Source organism: Erinaceus europaeus, chromosome 1 (genome assembly GCF_950295315.1).
Source record: "Erinaceus europaeus chromosome 1, mEriEur2.1, whole genome shotgun sequence".
NCBI lineage: Eukaryota > Metazoa > Chordata > Mammalia > Eulipotyphla > Erinaceidae > Erinaceus > Erinaceus europaeus.
In genome coordinates, this window is record NC_080162.1 from 123,087,396 (window position 1) to 123,112,523 (window position 25,128).

Consider the following 25,128-nt stretch of genomic DNA (forward strand, 5'->3'; position numbering starts at 1 on the left):
ATTCTTTGTGTTAGATCATCTGAGAAACACTCCTCCCCCTGACAAAAAAGGAAATTGGTAAATAATCACACTAAAAATTAAAAAAAATATTAACTTTTATTTATTGGATAGGGATAGCCAGAAATTGAGAAGGGTGGGGACAGAGAGGGAGAGAGAGAGAGAGACCTGAAGCACTGCTTCATCACTCACAAAGCTTTCCCCCTGTAGGTGGGAACCCGGGTCTCGAAACTGGGTCCTTGTGCACTATAATGTGTGTGCTTAACTAAGTGCACCACCACCTGGCCCCCACACTAACATTTTTAAAGACAACTTCAATGAGATTATTTGTCATGATCGGGGGTTTTATTTTGCTTCAAAGAAGGGCAGAAAAAAATAACAAGATCCTGTGGTTTTCACTTTCAGGAAAAGAATATAAAAAAGACATTGCTCTGGGGCTTTTAAAACATATTTTAAACAGATATTTATTAAAGGAATGGGACAGAAGAAGGAAAGAGCAGAAAAAGAAGGCTAAAACGATACAGGAGAGGAATAAAAGTATCATAGTGACAGAAAATGTAGCAAAGACAGAAAAAATAATCTAGAGAGGAAAATACCCTAGAGGAGAGAGGAAATAAAGAGTAAGAAACTGCACAGGGGATTCTATGGCTTTTCTAAGACAGGATTATGTGATTGCTGGCATAGCACATCAGAGGAAAACAACATGAGGATTATGGTAGTGTCCAAAAACAGTACAATTTCAATAGCCAAATATGAAATCAGAATCATAGGCCAACCTTTCCAAACTGTTGAAGACAGAAACAATTTTTTTAAAGGTTGATTTGTAGGCTACAAGGTTTTAACATATTCCATAGAAGAGAACTTAGAAAATTTGCTTTAACCAATGGGCTGATCCTATATAAAATATATATGGTATGGTCTTGTTGATATTTTCATTTTATAAATAAAAAATAAAATATATACAGTCAACAGCAAGAGAGGTAGTGCTGGACTCTCAAGCATGAGCCCCTCACTCAAATCTCCTACATCACTTGTGCTAGAGTGATGCTCTGATTCTAACTGAATAAATCTGAAAGGAAGAAAGAAAGGATGGAAGGAAGGAAGAAAAGAAGGAAAGGAAAAGGAAAGAAGAGAAAGAAAGAAAAAAGAGAGAAACCCTATATGAAACATAAGTGCTTGGGGTAGGATTTAATAGCCCTCATTTCTAATTATGAAACTAATTAGAAATGAGAGTGAAATATAGTGCAAGAATATAACAAACAATTATTACATTAATAATAGTGGCTATCCATAGAATGTCTGTGAGATATAAGACACTTGTTATATGCCATCTCTTTGATCATTACAACAACCTATAACTGTTTATTGCCCTCATCTCAGAATTGAGAAAACTGGACTCAGAAAAGTTAAGTAGTTTTATCAATGTCATAGCTAGTAAACAGCAGATTTAAAGCTTACTCTTTTGATGGTAGAACAATTGCCATTCTCAAGTGTGCCAATAGCCCTCGTGATGACTGAAGTAGGCACAGAGCCAAACCATTTTTATTTTGATCATTTATATTGAGTGCATATCAAAAAATACCGGTCTTCTGTTTAGAACAAATTTGCTGGCTTTGAACAAATAGCTAGGTGGGAAAATTGTAAGCTAATTTAAAGAAATATATTAAACAGATGGTGGAGAATTATAACAAACATCAGTGATATGAAACATACATACACTGCATTATTTCTGAGTGGGCTACATGACAATGAGAAGTCTCAGATGGTGTTCAAACAGTAGAAAACTCTTAAAAGGCAAACAAGGAAGTCCTTAGAATGGTGCATGTAACTTTTCTGTATGGTCATGCATGTGCATATGTCTCTGTGAGGGTGTATGTGTTGTGTGTGGATAAGAAAGTGGGCTTAGGGTCGGGGGAGATAGTATAACAGTTATGCAAAGAGAATCTCATGCCTGAGGCTCTGAAGTCCTATGTTCAAGACTCTGCATCACCATAAACCAGAGTTGATTAGTACTGTGGTTAAGAAAAAAAAAAAAAAAAAAAAAAAAAAAGAAGGGGTTTCAACCTTTGATAAAAGGCAATCTTAAACAGCTTGGGCCAACTTTAACTGCCATTTGCCATGTTAGACTAAAGGCTGTTTGGAAAATTTCACCGAATTTGAAGAAAGCCAAAAAGACTCTCCAAAAGGAAATCCTATCCACCACCACCAAGAGTATTTGAATGCCAGGTGCTGACATTCTGCCTGCCAGCCATCAGGACTGGGCTAGAATCTTTTAAGTCAGGATCACACCTCTTTTTCCATGGCACATCATCCAGAAAGGAAAATACTGAGCAAAAGAAAAACCAAGGATCTAATTGAAGGCAGGGTTCAGTTACAGTGAAAGCCAAACAGCAAACCACATGTGGGGGATGAAACCACAAGACAGAAGTCTTACTTGTTTTCACCACGCCTGTCAGGGCATCGCTGAAGCCTGAGGCCTGGGAGGCAAATATTTTCACATTGTAGTCCATTCCACTCAGGAGGTTTGTGATAAGAATGGTGTTAATGTCAGCTCCCACAAAGGTTTCCAGCGTTGGCCCTGAAACTAGAGAAGAAAGAATATATTTCTAGTACAATAGAATATGGCAAAGCGGAAACACACTAAAAGTTAATTATACTTAAATTAAGCTGTTTTCAGTTATTCAAAATGATACAAAAGGCAAACAGTAGGACTAAAGGATGAATCTAAATTCTTTTTACTCTAAAACTCATTTCTCTGACCCTCGTGGTTGGGGTTTCTTGGGAATATGGTCCATTTTTTTAAAAAAAAATGTTGGTTTTCTCCCTGGTATTTACTCATAAATAGTAATTCATCTTACAGTCCATCAACCATCACATTCTGAGGTCTTCACATTGGAGCTTCTATTTACCCAGGGGTTACTAGGGCACTTGCCAGACTGAAGAGGACATCAAGCTATATCTTGCCACACGAAACATCAGCATGTTGTTCTAGGTAGTGCTCTTATGAGTTCTGCCTTTTTCTCTTTTTTTAGATAGAGACAGGGAGAGAGGGAAAGAGAGAGGGGGAAGGAGAGAGAGCCAGAGAAACAGACAGACAAGAACACCAAAGCTTCCTTTAATAAGGTAGACAGGGAGAGAGGAAGAGAGAGAGACAGAGAAACAGACAATAACACCAAGTTCCTGAAACACTCATCACTTCTATTCTAAACCCTGCTTCCACCAATATATTTTGATATACTCATGCATTTTATTTATTTCACTGGGCATAATCATCTCTTAAAACTAAAAATGGCACCTAAGATAGAAAGTTAAAACAAGTTATTGTCTAAGGAGATGGATCCACCTGCATATCAGATTTCAGGCTCAAGGGGAAAAAAAAAACAAAAAACTAGTATAGCCACAGGACCTTTGGACTATAACTAAAATATGTCTGCTAGGTATCTACAAAATGGAGTACCCCCCAACTCTTCATCTGCACTATTCCAGACTTTAGGTTCATGATTGGTCAACAATTTGTTTGGCTTTGTATGTTATCTCTCTTTTCAGCCACCAGGCTCCAGATGCTAGCATGATGCCAACAGGACTTCCCTGGACAGACAACCCACCAATGTGTCCTGGAGCTCTGCTTCCCCAGAACCCTGCCCCAATAGGGAAAGAGAGAGGCAGGCTGGGAGTATGGATCATTGCATCCCACAATGACCTTGGGTCCATACTCCCAGAGGGCTAAAGAATAGGAAAACTATCAGGGGAGGGGATGGGATACAGAGTTCTGGTTGTGGAAACTATATGGAGTTATACCCCTCTTATCCTATGGTTTTGTCAGTGTTTCCTTTTTATAAATGAAATAAGAAAAAAATGCATACCTTAAAAAGTTAAGGATTTAACTTATCTCTAAATGTGTGTGTGTGTTTTTTAAAGCATTACTTACCACTAACAGGCCTGTAAACAATCCTATAGCCCTTGACAGGGGCAGCTGGGGGATCCCAGGTAATACGCAGTCTATTATACCATTCTTCTGACACTCGCAAGTTTTGGGGGCCAGAGGATGATACTGAAAAGGGAAAAAGAAAAATCAAAAGTCTAAAGTGGTTTTCATCTTTACACCTCACATTATCATTAATAAAATAGAAGGTAGCTTAACACAGTGTTAAAAATATTTACAAATATACTGAAACACATGCCCTTGAGAGTTCACAGCTGATTAAAAACTTAAATATGTAGCAAATAACTGCCTCTGTGGTGAAAAACATTTCCTTGAAAATCTGAAGTTCATTCAATATCACTTGTATACTTTATCTTCAGTTAATTTTTAATAAAATTCAACTAAATAATGTTGTTGGGGTTCAGTGCCTGCACTACAAATCCGCTGCTTCTGAAGACCATCTTTTTCCCATTGTTGTTGTATTTATTGCTGTTGTTATTTTTGCTGTTGGGTAGGACAGAGGGAAATTGAGATTGGAGAAGAAGACAGAGAGGAGGAAAGAAGGAAAGAAGGCTTCACCACTTGTGAAGCCACCCTCTGCAGGTGGGGAGCAGAGAGCTCAAACCAGGATCCTTGCATGGGTCCTTGCGCTTTGTACTATGTTGCGTTTAACCCCATGTGCTACCGCCCGGCCCCCCAGTTTTTTTTTGTTTTTTTTTTAATCAAAGTAGGATCTTGGTAAAACAGTATGAATACTGATGGATATTATCATTTCTCTTTTATTGTTGATAGAATTTATTTGTATTCATCAGTGTTTAAAATAAACAGATCATCCACTAACAACTGTGAAACAATTTTCTATGTATTATTACATACAGCGAAATATCTGTACTGAGATTTATGTTGTAATTCTGCAGTAATGGTCTTTAAATAGTTTATCTTTGTATGAGTCCATGCATCTGTAAATATCATAACACCATTTAAAAATTATGCTAGTCTTCAATATACAATAGTTTAAAATAGATCTGCAAGCCTAGCTCATTGGCAATTAAATGGAGTAACTGGATTTTCTTCTTTATTTGCTCTTCTTTCTTCTCCCCTCACTATGGGTGACTTTATGGAACATTAGAATGTATATTTTTCCAATGCCAATGTTATTTTATTGAGGAAATATTGATTTACAGGATTTCTATTGCCACAGGGTATATTGATACATTTCTCCAAGACATTTATCAATATACTACATCTTTAATCAAACCATCATTTGAAACATTAGAATGTTAAACAGCATAGTCAAAAAAAAAAAAAGCCAAAACAGTGCTTATTTTAAGTTGTTTTAGCCTGTTCTTTAACACTCCAGACATAATAACAATAAGGGTGATGTATTTAAATTTAATCCAGGGGTCAGGTATTGTCATACCTGGTTAAGCGCTCACATTACAGTGCACCAGGACCCAGGTTCATGCCCCTGGTCCCCACCTCCAGGGGTAAAGCTTCACAAGTGGTGAAGCAGGGCTGAAGATCTCTCTCTCTCTCTCTCTCTGTCTCCCCTTTCAATTTCTGTCTCTGTCAAATAATAAATATATTTTAAATATACATATATATTTGTTTTAGTTATTATTGTTATTATTGATGTCATTGTTGTTGGATAGGACAGAGAGAAATAGAGAGAGGAGGGGAAGACAGAGGGGGGAGAGAAAGATAGACACCTGTAGACCTGCTTCACCGCCTTCAAAGTGACTCCCCCGCAGGTGGGGATCTGTGTGCTCTAACTGGGATCCTTACGCCAGTCCTTGCGCTTTTCACCACCTGCGCTTAACCCACTGTGCTACCACCTGACTCCCAATATATTTTAATAAATATATATTTAAACATAAATGTTAAGTGAATACTGTTTCAGTTACTCTTCTGTGTACTGTTCAAATCTGTGATTCTCAAACATTGAGTTAACAGTAAAAATGAAAACTATGCTAGAAGTTCCAAAGTGCAAACCAATTTAAGATCAAGTTTAAACACTAATATACTGGTAAGAGTAAAGAGTTGGGAGCTCTCCCACTGCTCTACTCTTTTCTTTTCCTCTTCTCTTCCCACATGATGACTCTGAAGGGAATATTGTATTAATTGCTAGAGTTCACAATGTGCACACTTATTGGGAGTCTGAATGCAGGCACTCAGAACTGAGGTATCACCACTATTAAATAAGATGTATCAGTTTCCTCATCTGAACAGAATCAGAGTCTAGATTGCAAAGTTATAAAGACTTGTGCAGTTATCAGTTGAATAATCAATTGCTGATAATGATTTGCTAAATGTAGCAGAATAAAAATGGGCATGGACTTTCTTTTTAGTTCTTTGCCCTTTGAGCAGTGGCAATAGACTCTCTTTAAACAAAGTGTGTGTTCTATGACTAGCTGGACCAATAAACAGAAAGGATAATGTAGCAGTTCCAGCCATAGTCTTTTTTTTTTTTTTTTTTTGATAGGACAGAAAGAAACTGAGATTGAAGTTTCTAACTCTCAATAAAAACTCATGGGAAAAGTAAAAAGAAAGAAAGAAAGAAAGAAACAGAGAGTGGAAGGGAAGACAGAGATAGAGAGAAAGAAAGATACCTGAAGAAAGAGACCTGCAGCAATTCTTCACTGTTCATGAAGTCCACCCGCCCCATAAATGGTGGTAGAACCTGTAGGACTTGAACATAGGTACTCTCAGCTTTAATTGTCTTCCTAGTAGTTTCCTTTCCTCTACTCTTTCTCTTCTTCTCCTTTTTTTCCCCTCTTAGAACTCTTGTTCTTTTAGTACTGAGCCAGCAATGCAAAAATCCAAAACAACATTTTCTTATTTATTTTTAGAGAGAGGCAGAAAGAGTGAAGATGATCATAGCACCAAAGCTTCCTTCAGTGCTTGGGAGCCAGGCTCAAACCTGGGTCTTATACATGGCAGTTACACATGATCCAACTGAGCTATTTCACTGACCCCATGCATTTCCCCCCCATTATTAGTCATTGAGAATCCTTAAGGCAAAGTTTCACTCACAGGTCTTCCCAGGAGCAGAAACACTGACCCCTTCTCCGTCATTGTAGATAGGTGTTACTGTGACCTTGTATTCAGTATTGGGAAGCAATGACTTCAGAAGGAGATTGTTCTCATTTCCAGGAACCATAACCTGAACAAAAAAGCAGAGAACCATTGTCTTAATAAGACTTCTTTTTTAAAAAAAATTTTTATATATATTTTTAAATATTTATTTTATTTATTTATTCCCCCTTGTTGTTTTATTGTTGTAGTTATTATTGTTGTTGTCGTTGTTGGATAGGACAGAGAGAAATGGAGAGAGGAGGGGAAGACAGAGAGGAGGAGAGAAAGATAGACACCTGCAGACCTGCTTCACTGCCTGTGAAGCGACTCCCCTGCAGGTGGGGAGCCGGGGTTCGAACCGGGATCCTTATGCCGGTCCTTGTGCTTTGCGCCACCTGTGCTTAACCCACTGCGCTACAGCCTGACTCCCTTAATAAGACTTCTATTCTATTCCTAATGGTCTATGAATAGGTCAGGACTGGAGGTACTTTGAAAAAGTCAGAAGCAAGAGGTGCTTGGAGAGTGATGAGAAAACAAGGTATCCATGCAAAAGCAGTTCTCTCTGAAATTCCCCTTAGTTTATAATCACTAAAGCAGAAGGTTCAGGTTGGAAGCTTTTAGACTCTTAGGAATAATCTTCACTCAACATTGTTTCAGCATTTTTAAAGTATCCAGAAGAGCAAACAATCCTCTATGATAATCATCTACTTGGAAAGCAAGAGCTTCTAGGTTAGGAATATCTACTCTATAGCTCAGCCTTGTTACCATTTTTAAAAAATTCTACTTTAGCATCCTCTTAAAATTCCAGTTTTCCCTTTGTTATCGTTTCAGAGAAAAATCTAATCATGGTCCTTTATAAAAAAGGTGGGTGCTAGCCAAGAATAATAGAGCCAACCACACACTAAATCCAAATTTTCCAAAATTGAAACACATTTACCAAAGGGACTAGGAAGTGCTGCAGTTTTTCTTTCTGAAAAGAGATATCCCCCTCAAACTGAAATCACAACCCCCTTCTCTCTCTTTCATGGAAAACTGGGGTGGGGTCCACATACACACAAACACAGACCAGTGCACTGTGCCATGTGGATTGGCAATGCCGATTCAGGCACCCTTAAAAGGATCTACAGACCAGAGAGGCTACAAGTTCTCAATGTTAAAACCACAAAATGCTCAGCCTGTGATCCAGCAGTTAAATGCTGGCACATCTCTGGGTCAGTTAAAGTGCTTAATTATGAGTGGAAAAATGCTGGGATGTAAGAATTGACCCAAACAAGTTTGAAAAAGTCCTAAGACTGGTAAAGCAGGAGCTGCTTTTAAATCCAAGGGCTGGGTGAAATGCTAGTGTACAGGCTACTTACTGGTGGATGAGGGTATGTGTCTATGAATCATGGAATACACTCTAGCATTCTTGGAGTTGATGAATCTACAGGCAGCTGCTGCTACAGTATTGCTAAGCTCTAAATCAAAAGTTTGAGGCATGGATATGAGTTCTCTTTCATTCCCCACACCGTCCCACCTCCTGAACACCATGTATTGACATAGTAGCAACAAGTATCCTGGTATGGGCTTTTTTTTTTTTTTTTTTTTTTTTTCCTTTGGAGCAGAACCTCTCAACAATTTTTCAGGTCTGCAGGTATCTTTCTCTCTCTCCCTCTCTGTCTCCCCCTCCTAGCTCAATTTCTCTCTGTCCTAGCCAATATAATGGAAAAAAAAAAAAAGGCTGCTGGAGCAGTAGATTTGTAGTGCTGGCACCAAGCACCAGTGATAACCCTGGAGGCCAAAACAAACAAACAAAAACAAAAATTTTTCTTTTAAAGTATAGGGTATTAGAAAATAAATTATTGGGGCTGGGTGGTAGCACAGAGGGTTAAGCACACATGGTGCAAAGCACAAGGACCAATGTAAGGATTCCATTTCAAGCCCCTGTATCCCCATTTGCAGAGGGGTCGCTTCACAAGCGGTGAAGCAGGTCTGCAGGTGTCTTTTTCTCCCTTTCTCTGTCTTCCCCTTCTCTCTCCATTTCTCTCTGTCCTATCCAACAACAATGACAGCAATAACAACAACAATAACAAGAACGATAAACAACAAGGGCAACAAAAGGAAAAAAAAAAAGCCTCCAGGAGCAGTGGATTCGTAGTACAGGCACTGAGCCCCAGCAATAACCCTGGAGGTAAAAAAAAAAAAAAGGAAGAGAGAGAGAGAGAAAGAAAGAAAGAAAGAAAGAAGGAAGGAAAGAAAGGAAGAAAGAGAAAGAGAAAGGAAGGAAGGAAAGAAGGAAGGAAAGAAAGAAAGAAAGAAAGAAAGAAAGAAAGAAAGAAGGAAGGAAAGAAAGAAAGAAAATAAATTCTTGGGAGTCGGGTAGTAGTACAGTGGTAAAGTGCAAGTGGCACAAAGGGTAAGGACCACCTTAAGGATTCCAGTTCAGCCTTGGCTCGCCACCTGCAGAGGGAGTCGCTTCACAAGTGGTGAAGCAGGTCTGCAGGTGTCTTTCTCTCCCCCTCTCTGTCTTCCCCAACCTCTCTCCATTTCTCTCTGTCCTATCTAACAACGACATCAATAATAACTACAACAGTAAAACAAGGGCAAAAAAAGGGAATAAAATACTAAAAAAAAAAAATTTAAAAAAAGAAAATAAATTCTTGTCGAGTTAAGCACTAAATAAAATCAGTGTGGTTTTTAAAAACATATGTATGAAAAAGGAAATTTTAAGTAGGTAACTGGATTAAAATGACTTTGCTTGCTAAGTGAAATGCTACTAAAATATACAGGCTTGTATTTCTGTGTTCCTGGATAGGAGATTTCTTTTAATAAAAGTTCCATTTTATTCTAGAATGATAACCATTCTAGAATGGGGTAAAGGACATATAAAAAAATAACTGAAGCTGACTAGACCTGTATACTTGTCACATTGCACCAATGTAGCTGTGCCCTTGAGGATATTTCTTTTAAATATAACTCCTCTGGGAGCTCAGAGCCTGGGTATTCATTACATGCTGTCTGTCTAGTAATTATCCCAGGTTAATGTTCCTTTAATAAGGTCATCTCTCACACTGGTCTTCAAACCATACAAATTTAGCCTGTAGAATACTGAACAGCAGCAATAGAATTTTGAATGAAAAATTTTAGCTTGATAAGAAGTGGCTGCATTCCAGCCATGACATCATCTCCCCAGACAATAACTTGGACCCACCTGCATATCAGACTTCAGGCTCAGGGAAAAAAAGAAAAAAAAAAAACACAACAACTAGTATAGCCACAAGCCCTTTGGAATATAACTAAAATATGCCTGCTAGCTATCTACAAAACGGTGACTCCCCCCCCCACCACCTCTTCATTTGCACGATTCCAGCCTTTAGGTTCATGATTGGTCAACAATTTGTTTGGCTTCATATGTTATCTCTCTTTTCAGCCACTAGGTTCCAGATGCTAGCATGATGCCAACAGGACTTCCCTGGACAGACACCCCACCAATGTGTCCTGGAGCTCTGCTTTCCCAGAACCCTGCCCCTGTAGGGAAAGAGAGAGGTAGACTGGGAGTATGGATTGACCAGTCACTGCCCATGTTCAGTGGGGAAGCAATTACAGAAGCCAGACCTTCCACCTTCTGCATCCCACTATGACCTTGGGTCCATACTCTCAGAGGGATAAAGAATAGGAAAGCTATCAAGAGAGGGTATGGGATATGGAGTTCTGGTGGTTGGATTTGTGTGGAGTTGTATCCCTCTTATCCTATGGTTTTGTCAGTGTTTCCTTTTTATAAATAAAAAAGTGGCTGCAATAGTTTATAATAAAAGCCATATTATGCCCTACAATTATTATGACTGAACTACTACTCTAAGAGATCTAATAGAATAACTTACTTCAAGTTCACCACAATCCTTGAAAAAAAGCATCATTACACACATTACAAATGGGGAAACTGAGACCCATATAACTACCAAATAAAGAAGCTCTATTGAGTTCTTATGTAGCTGGTGTGAGCTATCCGCTATCCACTGCTTCACATGACTGCACAGCTTTTATTTTTTTTATTTTTTTAAATTTTTTAACCAGAACACTGCTCATCTCTGGCTTATGGTGGTTGTTGGTGATTATATTTGGGACCTTGGAGCCTCAAGCATGAAAGTCTTTTGCATAACCCGCATGCTATCTCCCCAGTCCTGCTTGATATTTTAATGACACATAATCTTAAAATAAAATGTAAATCTCTTCAAAGTTCTCTAAACTGGGGTATTGATTATTAATTGTGGCACTTTTAAAGTAAAGATGAACTTCAACTACACACAGATGCTGCAGGTCATAACACATGATGGCTGAGCAAACCAGAGCTTCACTCAGTCCTGGCATAAGATAGTGTGTACACACCTATGTTCATAGTAGCACAATTTGTAATAGCCAAAACCTGGAAGCAACCCAGGTGTCCAACAACACATGAGTGACTGGGTAAGCTGTGGTATATATACACAATGGAATACTACTCAGCTATTTAAAATGGTGAATTTACCTCATTCACCCCATCTTGGCTGGAGCCTGAAGGAATCATGTCAAATGAGATAAGCCAGAAAGAGGACAAACTTAAAGAAAGTATTATTAATACAATTAACTGTTTACCCTATCAGTCTGACCCAGGGCCCATATATATTTACATTTATCACAGAAGTCTCTGTAATAACTGAGTCCCTGTCAGTTTGAGCACACAGTCCAAGGCTGGGAACATTCCAGGCTCCACTCATTTCAGGACCAGTCTTCCTCTAATGGTAGAGTAGGATGACCCAGCCTTCCTTCAGAAAGTGGGGCAGTCCCTCACTGCTATTTTATAGTGAGGGTTAGGTCCTTGAGAGGACCACAGAGGTCTTGTGATGACATTCCTGATGGAAGTGACCAGTGATAGTGGAAAGAGGGATCTATTAGAGATCTTGACACATATCATCTATGGGGGAATTCAAAGATTCCCTGACTAGATCCCCAGATGACCAAAATGGCCATCATTAAGTGAGCCAGTCTCTTGCCCTTATCAAGCTTCTGTAGTCCCTTCTTTATCTTATGAGCCTAGACTTTCTTCCAGTTGTTAAATATGGAATGTCATTTGTTGTATCCAATCTGGTTTATGGGGTTTAGGTTTATGGGGTCTGGCCTCGAGTTAGGGAGGGAATACACTTAGGGTTTTAGTGTAGTCTAAGTTAACCTAGAGTTTTACAGCATTTACTTGTTTGGTGATTCTAGTCAAAGCTGTCATAAGGACAGTCACTGCCCATTAGTTATACCAACTAATTTTTTTTTTAAATTTTTGACCAGTATATTTCTTGGCCAATTGTATACAGTGTTCCTTCTAAAGACTATCAAGAGGTGACAGTAATGCTCATGCTGTCAGGAGAGATTAGTAGATCTACCTTACTTTCTTTTGTGTAATTAGTTGACTAGATAAAATGTTTGAGGAAAGTGAAGTAGGGTGTATGAGAGGAGGGTGCCTAGGCCTACGTAATAAATTAGGTGCCTTCTATAGGTCTTTCTACTTGCTTGCTAAGTTTATTAAGTCTAAGTTTAATCACAGAGGACTACTAAGCATTTTATTTCAAGGTATATAGCTGATCCTAACTTATGGACATATGTGTCCAGTCCCCGGGGGGCCCTAGCCTATATCTAGTGTTTGTAACTTTGTTAGAGAGTGCACCATTTAAAATGGAACTAGATAGTCCCACGTATTAGCAAGTAGAGGATTTCATTCTGTCTAATTGCACAGGTACTTTGGTGGTAAGTTCAATGAGTTGGATACACACACACACACACACACACACACACACACACACACAGTTGTGAAACTATGCTCTTTAAACATTATTTTGTAAGTCACTGTTAACAAAAAAATTAATGAAATCTAACAAAAAATGTTAGTAATAGGTATTCTCTCATTCAAACTTGTGTCATTCTTACTTTTGTAATTTAGCCATTCAATTTTTTTGCCAAATGTCACAATTATGTTTTTTCCTCCCTCCCTCCCTCCCTTTCTTCCTTTCTTCCTTCTTTCTTTCCTTCCTCCTTTCCTTCTTCATCTTCCTTATTTGTTGAAAGGAAGGTTGCCATGAACAGCTCCTCATTTGGATGTATCTGGAAGCCTGTGAGCTTGACTACCCTATATTCTCCTACAAGTGAACATTGAGAGCTTGTTTGGAAGTTCTAGCAGGAAGTACAGTGACACCTATAGTCTCTTTCTATTATATATGGGGCAAGTTATCCTCTTCACCCTAGTGCACAGCTTCTGGAGGGATACACATGGAGCCACAAGGGAGAAAGGGGATAGCTGCCTCATCTTTCAGATCAGCCAAATCAACCTTGAAGATCAGTGATGGGACAGATGCTGCAGCCAGACTATCCTCATATCCTTAAGATATTCATTCATCTAGTGTGTGAGAATTCAAGATCCTTGGATTCTGATCTAGGTCTGCAACTGTCTTTTCTACTTTAGTCTTTACATAGCAGTAAGACTTCATGAAACACTTCAATATAAATTCTTAATTGATCTTTAGTTGAATTCTTGAAATAATGCCCATAAAAGAAAAGTGTATATAAAGTCCTTTTAAATGAACTTCTACAATGGAGTTGATATTTGAAGAATATTAGAGTACTTTCTTCTGTATAGCAAAAGACTTCTGCACAATAATTATCATATTTATTAATATTTTTCATGTTTCTTAAGAGTTTGTTTAAGGAGGACACACATGTGTTTAAGAATGTTGACCTACTTTTCCTAGGTGTCCATGTGTTTCAGAATAAATACTGTGAAATGAAAGAAACTGGCAAAGGGAAAATTATCTAAGGAGAACCCAAAGTAAATATAATTATTTTAGCTTGGACAGTTAACAACTGCATGCATGAGCTTAAATTGTTACTTTTTCTAAATTAGCAGGGATAATAAATAAATAAATAAATAACCCCCAAAACCTTCATGTGTTTCTTGGAATGAATAGAGAGAAAAAAAAAGCCAGAAAAACTAAACTCTTACTGTGGGCAGTTTGTATGGGTCTTATTTTTATGAACAAATAAAAATAGGGCAATAGTGGGAAAAATTAACAACATCATAATCTATATTTATTTATGATTATTAAGTGTAACTTATTATTTTTTTTTTACTTTGTAAAACACGGATAGTGTGGGAGCCAGGCAGTGGTGCACCTGGTTAAGCACTCACATTACAGTGCACAAGGACCCAAGTTCAAACCCCTGATCCTCACCTGCAGAGGGAAAAACTTCACTAGTGGTGAAGCAGGGCTGCAGGTGTCTCTCTGTATCTTTCCTTCTCTATTTGCCCCTCTCCTCTCAATTTCTCTGTCTCTATCCAATAACAAATAAAACTTTAAAAAAACATAATGTGAAATATATGGTATGAGTGAATTTATTATTCAAGCTATAGTGTTTGTATACACTATCTTTCCCAGACCGGTTTTATGGGTTTTTCTGGAACTTAGACTTAAGACTATCATGGAATTCCATCACAACTGTTATCAACCTAAAATAAAGTGTTATTCTGAGGGGCTAGGAGATGAACTACCTGATGGAGCACACACTTTATTATGTAAGAGGTTCTGGGTTTGTACCATCAGCCCCTCATGACACACCATGTATGACAGGAGTTGTGATATCTATCTCTATATTCTGTCTCCTTCTATATTTTATAAGGAAAAAGAAATCTCCCAGGAGCATGAAGCCCCCATGTATGTCTACACACACACACACACACACACACACACACACACACACACACACACACTACTTGAGAGAATGTAGGGATAAAATAAATTTTTTTAAGAACACAAATTCAAATAATCTTTCATTAAAGGTCTACTGAAAAAACATAAGAATGAAAGTATAACTGCTATTCTTGATTAATTATGAGCTTGTGGACTTCTTCCCTAGGAAGACTTAAAATAATGTCCTGACAGTAGACCCTTTTGTGGGCCCCCATATGACTTTACCCTCAATGTGGATCAACAATAGTACAGAATGTTCCATCCTCTGAAGAGAGGCTGGACAACATATTCTATCTACCACCTGAGGAAGATGTTCCTGAAGTTGGGGCAGCTTGGAATGTTCCTACTCATGACCACAGAATGCAAGCTCAGATCTATAGGGATTCAGAGGTTGCATAGGCTCCTAAGCTGAATATAGGCCCCAAATCAAATCTATGGGGTTTATAGTCAACAATATTTATATACCTTTCCCACATTTGGGAGCTACTCTCTTCCCTGTTCCAGTTTTCTAGCCCCTTTTCTAGCCATAACATCATCTCCCCAGACAATAACTTGGGTCCACTTGCATATCAGATGTCAGGTCAGAAACAACAACAAAAAACTAGTATAGTCATGGGCCCTTTGGAATATAACTAAAATAGGCCTACTGGCTATCTTCAAAATGGAGACCCCAAATCTTCATCTGCAATATTCCAACCTTTAGGTTCATGATTAATCAACAATTTGTTTGGCTTTATATGTTAACTCTTTTTTCAGCCATCAGGTTCCAGATGCTAACATGATGCCATCTGGACTCCTCTGGACAGACGACCTCACCAATGTGTCTTGGGGCTCCGATTTTCCAGAGCCCAGCCCACTAGGGAAAGAGAGAGACAGGCTGGGAGTATGGATAGACCTGCCAATGCCCATGTTCAGCAGGGAAGCAATTACAGAAGTCAGACCTTCCACCTTCTACACCGCATAATGACCATGGGTCCATACTTCCAGAGGGATAAAGAATAGGAAAGCTATCAGGGGAAGGGATGGGATATGGAGTTCTGGTGGCGGGAATTGTGTGGAGTTGTACCCCTCTCATCCTATGGTTTTTGTCAGTGTTTCCTTTTTATAAATAAAAAATAAAAAAATAATGTGCTGAGGGAAAGGCATGCAGGTAACAAAATTGCATACACAATATTCATATTCCATGAGTAAAAAGTAAAAATACCTTTTAAAATTTAAATTGAAATTATCTGGTTTGAATAAGAAACATGGCTAGGAAAAACGTTCTAAATTAAAATGAATAATATAGTGAAAATTCAGAAAATACAGAATAGCCGTGATAGAATCTAATGAAGTTGGTCATAGAGAAAAAGAAACAATAGAAACAAAAGATTGTGATATCGCTCCATTCTCCCCCTCTTTTTCCTTTCCCTCTTCCTCTCTTACATAAATCATGGAAAAAATGAAGCCTTGGAAACCACTCAGTAGTGACATTGCACTAAGCTCACTTCTTAGTCCCATAAATAAATATATAAAGAAATGAAACACATAAAGAAAATCTAGCATTTAAAATATAAATTTCTAAATGGAGATACTCAAAATCATGAAAAACAAACTAGAGGTAACTATAAATCTGCTCAAAGTGAGCAGATGTCAGCAAATATAACTATAATTATTGCTATGTTATGCTTTTATAATTATATTTTTATTAGTGGCTTCTGCGCCGCCCTTCATGACCACCAGAGAGACTGACAAAGTCATCTCCTCTGGACCTGCATTCAGACTTCAAAGAAGCTGGGCAGAAGGACGGGAATGGGTCAACGCATTCTCCCCCCATTATTGCTACAAACAATTATACTGTCACAATTGATTAATAATGCTTTGGCAGTGCCTGGTGAGAATGGAGAGTCAAAAGCACCCTCTCTCCCTTACACAAGAGCATATTTGAAAGTTACATTATGAAAGTAGAGAAGGTGGGTCAACACAGACAGACAAAACAAGTCATGTTATGACTTGCCCCTCATAGAAACAATACAGAGATTGAGGCCTCCCAGGTGCAAGTTGACATATTAAAACAAAGAATGGTAGAGATAGCCCTCAGCAAAAGTCTAAAACAATTCTGGGTATGACCTCCCCTGAGAACAGAATGATGCAAAGTATTGTACCCATTCTTTACAGTTATAGGGGAATAGCATGTAGCTTGCCAAAGCCACAAGACTATTGTTACTTCTTTATGAGCTGGTTGCTTAGGCAACCTGAATGTAACCTGAAAAAGGTATAAAAGCTAATGCAGTTTCACTATTAAAACGAGTCCAGATTCACCCTCCAATAGAGTGTGGTGTCTATCTGTTCTCCCTCGCTGACTCCTGACCCATCTGAGAGGTTGCCTTCAAGACCCCTGATCTTCCTGCTGCTCATCCACTGAGTGGTCTGCGGCAGGTGGCGCCCGAACAGAGACTTGGGAGAAGACCATCCAGGTAAGGTAGCAATCTGAACTATTAGAAAATTCAGGTCAGGATAGGACCCCGCAGGTTAAGGAGACTGCAGCCCCGCCGCTGAAAGTAGCGGTTTCATAGGAAGCGGAAAGGTAACATGGGGCAGGAGAGCTCAAAGAATGAAGGGCTCTTCCTCTCAGTCCTCCAGCAGATGCTGCTGGGACAAGGAATTAGGGTACCCCACAAAGAGCTAAAGCAATTCTTAACATTTATTAAGAAAAGAAGTCCATGGATCCCAGAAGAGAGAACATTATCATTAGAGGACTAGAGAAGAGTAAGAAAAGATCTGAGAAAATTTTACTCAGAACATGGGCCCAGCGAGGTTCCAGCTATAACCTTCTCTTTATAGAGCCAGCTGAGAGACTTATTAGGAGACAAATCAGAATATAAATGTTTGGTAGAAAAAACACAGTCTAATCCTAAGAAAAATAAAGGCTATAGAGCTCTTGAGAAACAAGTTAGTCACCCACTACTAGAGAAGTATAAGTGGCAAAATGATGACTGGTTAGATCCTGAAGAAGAGACAAAATTAGATGATGAGGCCGCCCATTGTCATAATGATGATGACGGTCTTTTGCCCACCATCCCTATGGCCACGGTGCCTCCCTTGAAGCTCAAAGACAGACAGGGAGGACGTAGAGTCCCTGCTAATGCTGGGTTTATGGCCGCCGTAAAAGAGACAAGAAGAGAAGGGGATGTTGGGTTCCTCTTCCTGATAATATCATTGGATGATGAACCTGAGTGAGAGCCTTTACCATTAAAAATGTTAAAGAAATTAGCTCAGGCAGTTCAGTCCACAAGAGCTTCCTCACCATACACTTTACAAATAGTAAAAACGGTGACAACTATGTGGTTCACTCCCTACGACTGGCAGCAAACAGCCCGGTCAGTTTTGAAGCCAAGACAATATATTTTGTGGAGAACAGAGTTTGAAGATCAGGCCAAAATTTACTTGCAACAGGCATTGTTTAAAAAAAGCAGGGGCCCCAAGCCAACATTCTCTATGTTAATGGGCAGAGATGACTGGAGAGATCCCCGACAGCAGATGAAAATTCCCAGAGAGTTCTTAGAAGCTATTTCTAAGATAGTCATCTCGGCGTGGTATAAAATACCACAGCCTGAGGAGAAGGTTTCAGTTCTCTCTGGTATCAGGCAGGGACCGGAAGAGCCTTTTGAAGAATTTATTGCTAGATTAGAAGAGACTGTAAAAAAAATGATGCCTGAGTCAGAGGGAACAAAAATTTTATTAAAACAATTGGCTTGAGAAAATGCCAACACAGTCTGTAAAGACTTGCTATGGCCATTAAAAAAGACAGAGACAATAGAAGATTTTATCAGGACATACATGGACGTGTCTCCTGCAGTTATTCAGAGAATGGCTATGGCAGCTGCCCTACAAGGACAGACCCTGCCACAATTCATTAAAAACAAGAACGCAGAGAGAAGACAAAAAGAAAAGTGTTTCAAGTGTGGCCAGATGGGACACTTTGAGAGGGAGTGTCCCCAAGGTAGAGGAGAAAACCGGGGGCCTGGACCCCCACCTGGTCTGTGCCCATGGTGCCAAAAGAGACTCGATTGGAGGAGAGACTACAGGTCTAAAATTCACAAAGATGGGACGCCACAAGAAGATTCAATAAACTTCATCACCCAGATGTGGTAATCTGAAAATAAAAATTATTTTGCTAAGATAAATAGATATGTAAGGTAAAAGCCTAAGTATTTAAATTGACTAACTTCTTAAAGGTGTCAACGTGACAATTCTTCATCTCCAAATTAAAATACAAATTATATGTATGGTTTTAAGTCAGAGAGGTTCTGGGACATAATAGAGGGCCCCCATAATGCCCTGTGAAACTATTTCTGTGGAAATTAGTCCACAACAAAATTTGTTGTTTGTTTGGCACTGTAAATCTTCTGAAAAACATTGTCACAAATGTGTGTTGACTCTTTAAGTAATTTGAGTTTGTTTAGAGTTTAAAATAAACTTAATTAAAAAAATCAATATACTTTAGTTAAATTTGGTGTAAAGATCCTGACATTCAGAGATTGATAGATAAGGTTAAATAAGCTAGACTTTAGATTTACTTCCTTTAAAATTCAAACAGAGCCTTTTAAAATAAATATCACACACTTAGGGTGTGTCTCAATTTTAACTGAGTGTGACAAAAGACTAAAAGAGATATTATTGATATATATAAAGTTGTCTAGTACCTTCTCACTTAAAAAGATAAAATAAACCTAGATAAACAAAAAACATAACTTGTCAATGGTTATGCTGATAAATTTCATGCCTAGAGCTTTTGCTCTGGTACCCCTCTATATATCTTTCCACATTTAAAAATATCTAATTTATTTCAAGACAGTGTCAAAAGTCTATTTTTGATACATATATATGTTTCTGATCTGATAAAAAGTTTAATATTTGATAAATCCTTATTAAACAAAATTAGTCTAAAAATGTCATTGTAAGATGGTGTAAAAATAAAAGATTATTTTAAACATATATGACTTTTATAATGAATACAGTACTATGATCCTAACATTAAACTAAGTTCTAATAATATGCTTAAATTGTTTAAGTGATTTTAAAATTATACTACATAGATGATAATCATTTTATTGTTAAAAAGGCCTTCTAAAATTATATAAATATATTTAAACAAATTCTTAGTCATTAGATGATCAATTTTAATATTTTTCCTGGCCTTGTATATGTCTTGCTGGTCACAAATAAAAGACTACAACCATGACAAGCCTTCACATAAAAAACCAGCGTTTCATATGGTAAAAAGCTTTCTTAAAATAAAAAATTCCCTATATGTAGCCCAATTTCAGTTTATGTGACTTAATAATGTTTTTATGTTTTTCCAAAGATAACAAAATCTCAGCTGATTCCAACAGCCTTAGTAGTCTTTACTGATGGGTCCTCCTCAAAGACAGGACCACAGACTCCACACAACATTCTTGGTGGAGCACTCTTTGCCATTAATATTTTAAATTTAGACAAGCAAAAAAAAAAATCTGCCAGTGATAGGTTCTAAAAAACTACAACTAACAGTAGATATGCACTGGTTAAATAAAAAGACCCCCCGTCAGGGTCCTAAAAAAGACCAGATCCCGTCCTCATATGGAGACGAGGGCATGTTTGTGTTTTCTCCCATACAGATAATGAAGCCCGCTGGCCACCAGAGAGGTCCATCCAACAAACAGAAGAAAAAGAGACAAAATGCCTACAGATGCCGAGACCTATAAAAATTGACAGAAAAGATAAAAAAGCTAATGCTTGAGATCACCCCGGCGTTGTTGATAATGATTATACAAAAAAAATTAAGCTCATGATCTCCTCCCCATATAGAGTTGCTGCCATAGTAGTTATAGAACACTATGTATTACTCCTTTGCCTTATAATTCCTCCACTCCCTGAGATAGGGCTAAAAACCACCTTATGGGCATTTGGCAACACAATGATATTTCCCATGACATTGATACCCTTCAGGCCCAGATTAGCGCCATAAGCGCTTCCTCCCTAGATACCCCAGAATTTGCCCAATCTCTAAAAGAGGATTTGACATCTCTCAACCCTATTAATTGACAACATATTCTCATATCATTGAGAGACATTGTTTTCATACTAGTAATTGTTCTGCTTATTCTTCCAGTCCTCTTCAAGCTCCTCTCCAGATCCATCAGACAGCTCCAAAGAAAATTCCACCGCTTTAAACTAAATAAAAAAGAGGGAGATGCGCTGCCCTTCACGACCACCAGAGAGACTGACAAAGTCATCTCCTCTGGACCTGCATTCAGACTTCAAAGAAGCTGGGCAGAAAGACGAAAATGGGTCGACACATTCTCCCCCCGTTATTGCTACAAACAATTATACTGTCACAATTGATTAATAATGCTTTGACAGTGCCTGGTGAAAATAGAGAGTCGAAAACACCCCCTCTCCCTTACACAAGAACATATTTGAAAGTTACATTATGAAAGTAGAGAAGGTGGGTCAACATAGACAGACAAAACAAGTCATGTTATGACTTGCCCCTGATAAAAACAATACAGAGATTGAGGCCTCCCAGGTACAAGTTGACATATTGAAACAAAAAAGATTAATAGTTAAACTATACCAGACCTAGATGAGCAGTGGTCCACGACTAGACAAAGATCTGTATGCCCCCATAGAAGATTAATGGTAGAGATAGCCCTCAGCAAAAGTCTAAAACAATTCTGGGTATGACCTCCCCTGAAAACAAAACGATACAAAATATTGTACCCATTCTTTACAGTTATAGAAAAATAACATGTAGCTTGCCAAAGCCACAAGACTATTGTTACTTCTTTATGAGCTGGTTGCTTAGGCAACCTAAATGTAACCTGAAAAAAATATAAAAGCTAATACAGTTTCACTATTAAAACAAGTCCAGATTCACCCTCCAATAGAGTGTGGTGTCTATCTGTTCTCCCTCACCGACTCCTGACCCACCTGAGAGGTTGCCTTCAAGACCCCTGACCCTCCTGCTGCTCATCCACTGAGTGGTCCGCAGCAGGTTTCATTGTGATTTATAAGATTATAACAGGGGTATAATTCTACACCACTCCCACCACCAAACTTCTGAGTCTGCTACCCCCCTCCAATGGTAACCACCATAATTCTTCCAATGTCACAGATAAAGATTTTTAAGTTTTTCTTCAAGTTCATGTTTCAATTCTCTATATTCCATGTGAGTTAAATCACCCAGTCCACCATCATTTCCTTACTTTACTAAACATAATCACTGCCAGTTTCGTTCATTTTTCCCCAAAGAACACAATATAGTCTTTTTTAAATAGCTGAGTAGTACTCCATTGAGTATATGTCCTATTACTACTTCTTTTTTTTAAAAAAAAATATACTTATAAAACTGAACTGGGTGAGCTTTATTCCATTGTTAAAGGCTTCTCTCCTCCCACCCTTACTCTGAGTACTCCTCATAGGGCATTCCCCTGCCCCAGATATTTTAAACTTCTAATGAGGAAAATAAAAAGGCATGTCACTTGGGCAAAGATGGCTGATCCCATGTGGAAGCTGATGCCCATTTTTATTTACTTCTAAGGCTCCACCTTTACTTCCTTCCTAAGACACACCTACACCTATTATAACTTCCAGGTGTGCTTCCTTTCCCTTTTCTCTCTTCCCTCTTCCCTCTGTCCTTAGGTCAGATAAACAAGGCCTGACTTCCTCAGGTGTTCAAACTCTCTTCACTCTTAGGGATGGGGCAAAAACAAAAGTTCCTTGTCACAAAAGTTCTGGGTCAGCGGAACTGGGGCACAGAGCCTTTTGGTCATTTTCCCCTAATATTTCTCCCTCTGGGAGTATGGACCAAACATTTTTGGGGGTGCATAAGGAAGGATGGCTTTGGTAACTGCTTTTCTGCTGAACATGGACATGTCAGTTGATCCATACACCCAATGGCCGCTATTTTACTAGGCACAGTTTAACTATATAAATATGACTGGGGATGCTTTACTTTAAATTTCTTTTATCATACTCCTAAAGATAAAAGAATTTAGCACATATTAAAGTTTATGTAGTAGAAAATTATATATAATCTATACATGAGTATAATCATACACATATATGTAAACAATCATACACACACATATACAAATATATAATGGATTTTCATAACTCAGTTTAGTTCTAACAAGTTATCAAAGCAATTGAAGCAATATGGAAAAGAAATTTCAGAAACGGTATCAATTTAAAGCATGCTGTGGGCTGGCAAGTTAGTTACCTGACCTACTATGTCATGTGTACAACCCAAGTTCCAGCCCAACCCTCCCCAAATTGGAAGAAACATCTTCACCTCTCTCCCTATGTCTTTCCCTTGTTATCTGAAAATAAATAAATAAATAAAGGCTGAGAGTGGTAAAGTTTCAGTTTCAATACTAAATAAGTGTATTGCTTGTGAAACAAGTTTTACAGACAAGAAGGGTATCAAGCAGCCAGTAGTTAGTCAGGATTATCTGAAAACACTAGTTTTTATTAGAGGGTACAGTCACCAAAATGTGAGCAAGAAAGTTTGCATTCATCTCCAGAGAAAGCTTCATTCACTGTTAGTCAGGAAACTCAAATTTCTGGGGAGCTAAATATATACAGACCGTTCCTACCACTTCTTCCGCAGGGTCGCCTTCAGCAGTCAGGTAGGTCACCCTGTAATGCTGCACACTGCTGTCTGAAATGTCCCATTTTACCCGCAGGCTAGAAGTTGTCTCATCATCTACAACCAGGTTTCTGATTCCTGTCCGGGAAACTGGAATAAACAACCAAGGGATAAAGGATTTTTAACTTGTAATATTCAAAAAAAAAAAAAAGGAATTTACAGAGATGATTTGTGTCATAGCAACAAATATGATTTAATGTATCTAGGATGACAGGAAGTAAGAGCAATGCAGCTTAATGTTTAATGTGGAGTTCTGAGACTCATTCAACTAACAAAATGGGGCTTCTAAGGTGACACCATGAGTTATTCAAAACTGTCAGATCTGTGTCTACTCTACACTGGGAAGGAGAGCTGTGGGCAAGTGTTCGGGTGAGGAAAACCCAACACTGAGTCCATAGGGGTGCATATTCACAAAAAAAATCACACTAGTCCACTGGAGAAGACACAGGGCTCAGATTTAGTCAGACTCAGTGTGCAGTACAGCGCCCAGTAAAAAAACCATTCACTGTCCGTTCTATACCTGTAACCCACATTTCTCACCACTGCTTCTTCTAGCTATTCTGCACACTCTGCTGTTACCCTATATTTGACATCTATTCAGACACACCTGTGTTTCTGACCCATTCCACTCCTTCTCCCAAGGTGTTTATTCCCTTACTTGCCCTTTTTTAGTTCTACCTGGCTTCCTGACTTTCTTTCATCCTGCCCACTGCCACCGACTTAGCTCACTCCTTCATTTATCTATTCAGCAGTCACTGAGCTTTTCATGTGACAGGCTGTATTATAACATTGAGAAAGACAGCAATTAACTCTTAAAATTTCTTTTAATTTTTTATTTCTTTCCTTTTTTTTTTTTTTTTTTTTGCCTCCAGGGTTATTGTTGGGGCTCCGTGCCAGCACTATGAATCCACTGCTTCTGGAGGCCATTTTTCCCCCTTTTGTTGCCCTTGTTTCCCCCTTTATAGCCTTGTTATGGTTATTATTGTCATTGTTGATGTTGTTCGTTGTTGGATAGGATAGAGAGAAATGGGGAGAGGAGGGGAAGACAGAGAGAGGGAGAGAAAGATAGACACCTGCAGACCTGCTTCACCACCTGTGAAGCGATTCCCCTGCAGGTGGGGAGCCGGGGCTCGAACCAGGATCCTCACGCCAGTCCTTGAACTTGGCGCCACCTGCGCTTAACCCGCTGCGCTACCACTGGACTCCCACCCGCCACCACCTAATTTTTTATTTCTTTTACCTACAGGGTTATCACTGGGGCTCAATGCTGCACTAGAAATCCACTGCTCCTGGTGGCCATTTTTTTTTTGCCTTTTTATCTAATTTTTATTAGTTAGGATAGAGAGGACAGAGAGAAGTTGAGAGAGAGAGAGAGAGAGAAAAGGGAGATAGAGAGGGAGAGAAAGATAGACACCTGCAGATCTGTTTCACCTGCTTGTGAAACAGACCCCCTGAAGGTGGGAAGCAGGGGGCTTGAGTCCTGGTCCTTGTGCTTGATAAATGTGTACTTAACTGGGTGTGCCACCCCCAGGTCCCCAGAAACTAACTCTTCACTTGATCCTGAGAAGTGATTACTAACTTTTGACAAAGTTAGGGAAGTGTCACAAAAGAGGGAAGAGAATGATGTTTGTCAATCAAAACTGGGAAAGGGCATCAGGGATTGGAAAGAGGAGGCAACTCCTCACCTTCATGATAACCATGCAGGTTCTAGATGA

At 38.7% G+C, this 25,128-nt stretch overlaps 1 protein-coding gene across 5 annotated transcripts in view; it reads right to left on the minus strand.

The window, feature by feature from the left end:
* Positions 1-25,128, minus strand: part of COL14A1 (collagen type XIV alpha 1 chain) — a 243,560-nt gene that overhangs the window by 106,309 nt on the left and 112,123 nt on the right. For 4 of the 5 annotated variants that reach the window (XM_060195648.1, XM_060195647.1, XM_007526236.3 and 1 more), the window contains 4 exons: positions 23,352-23,503; positions 6,953-7,082; positions 3,926-4,048; positions 2,432-2,581 (listed from right to left, as the gene is read on the minus strand). In XM_060195648.1, the coding sequence (XP_060051631.1) occupies positions 2,432-2,581; positions 3,926-4,048; positions 6,953-7,082; positions 23,352-23,503 (555 nt within the window). The remainder of the gene's footprint in view (positions 1-2,431; positions 2,582-3,925; positions 4,049-6,952; positions 7,083-23,351; positions 23,504-25,128) is intronic. The other variant, XM_060195649.1, reaches the window with a different exon arrangement.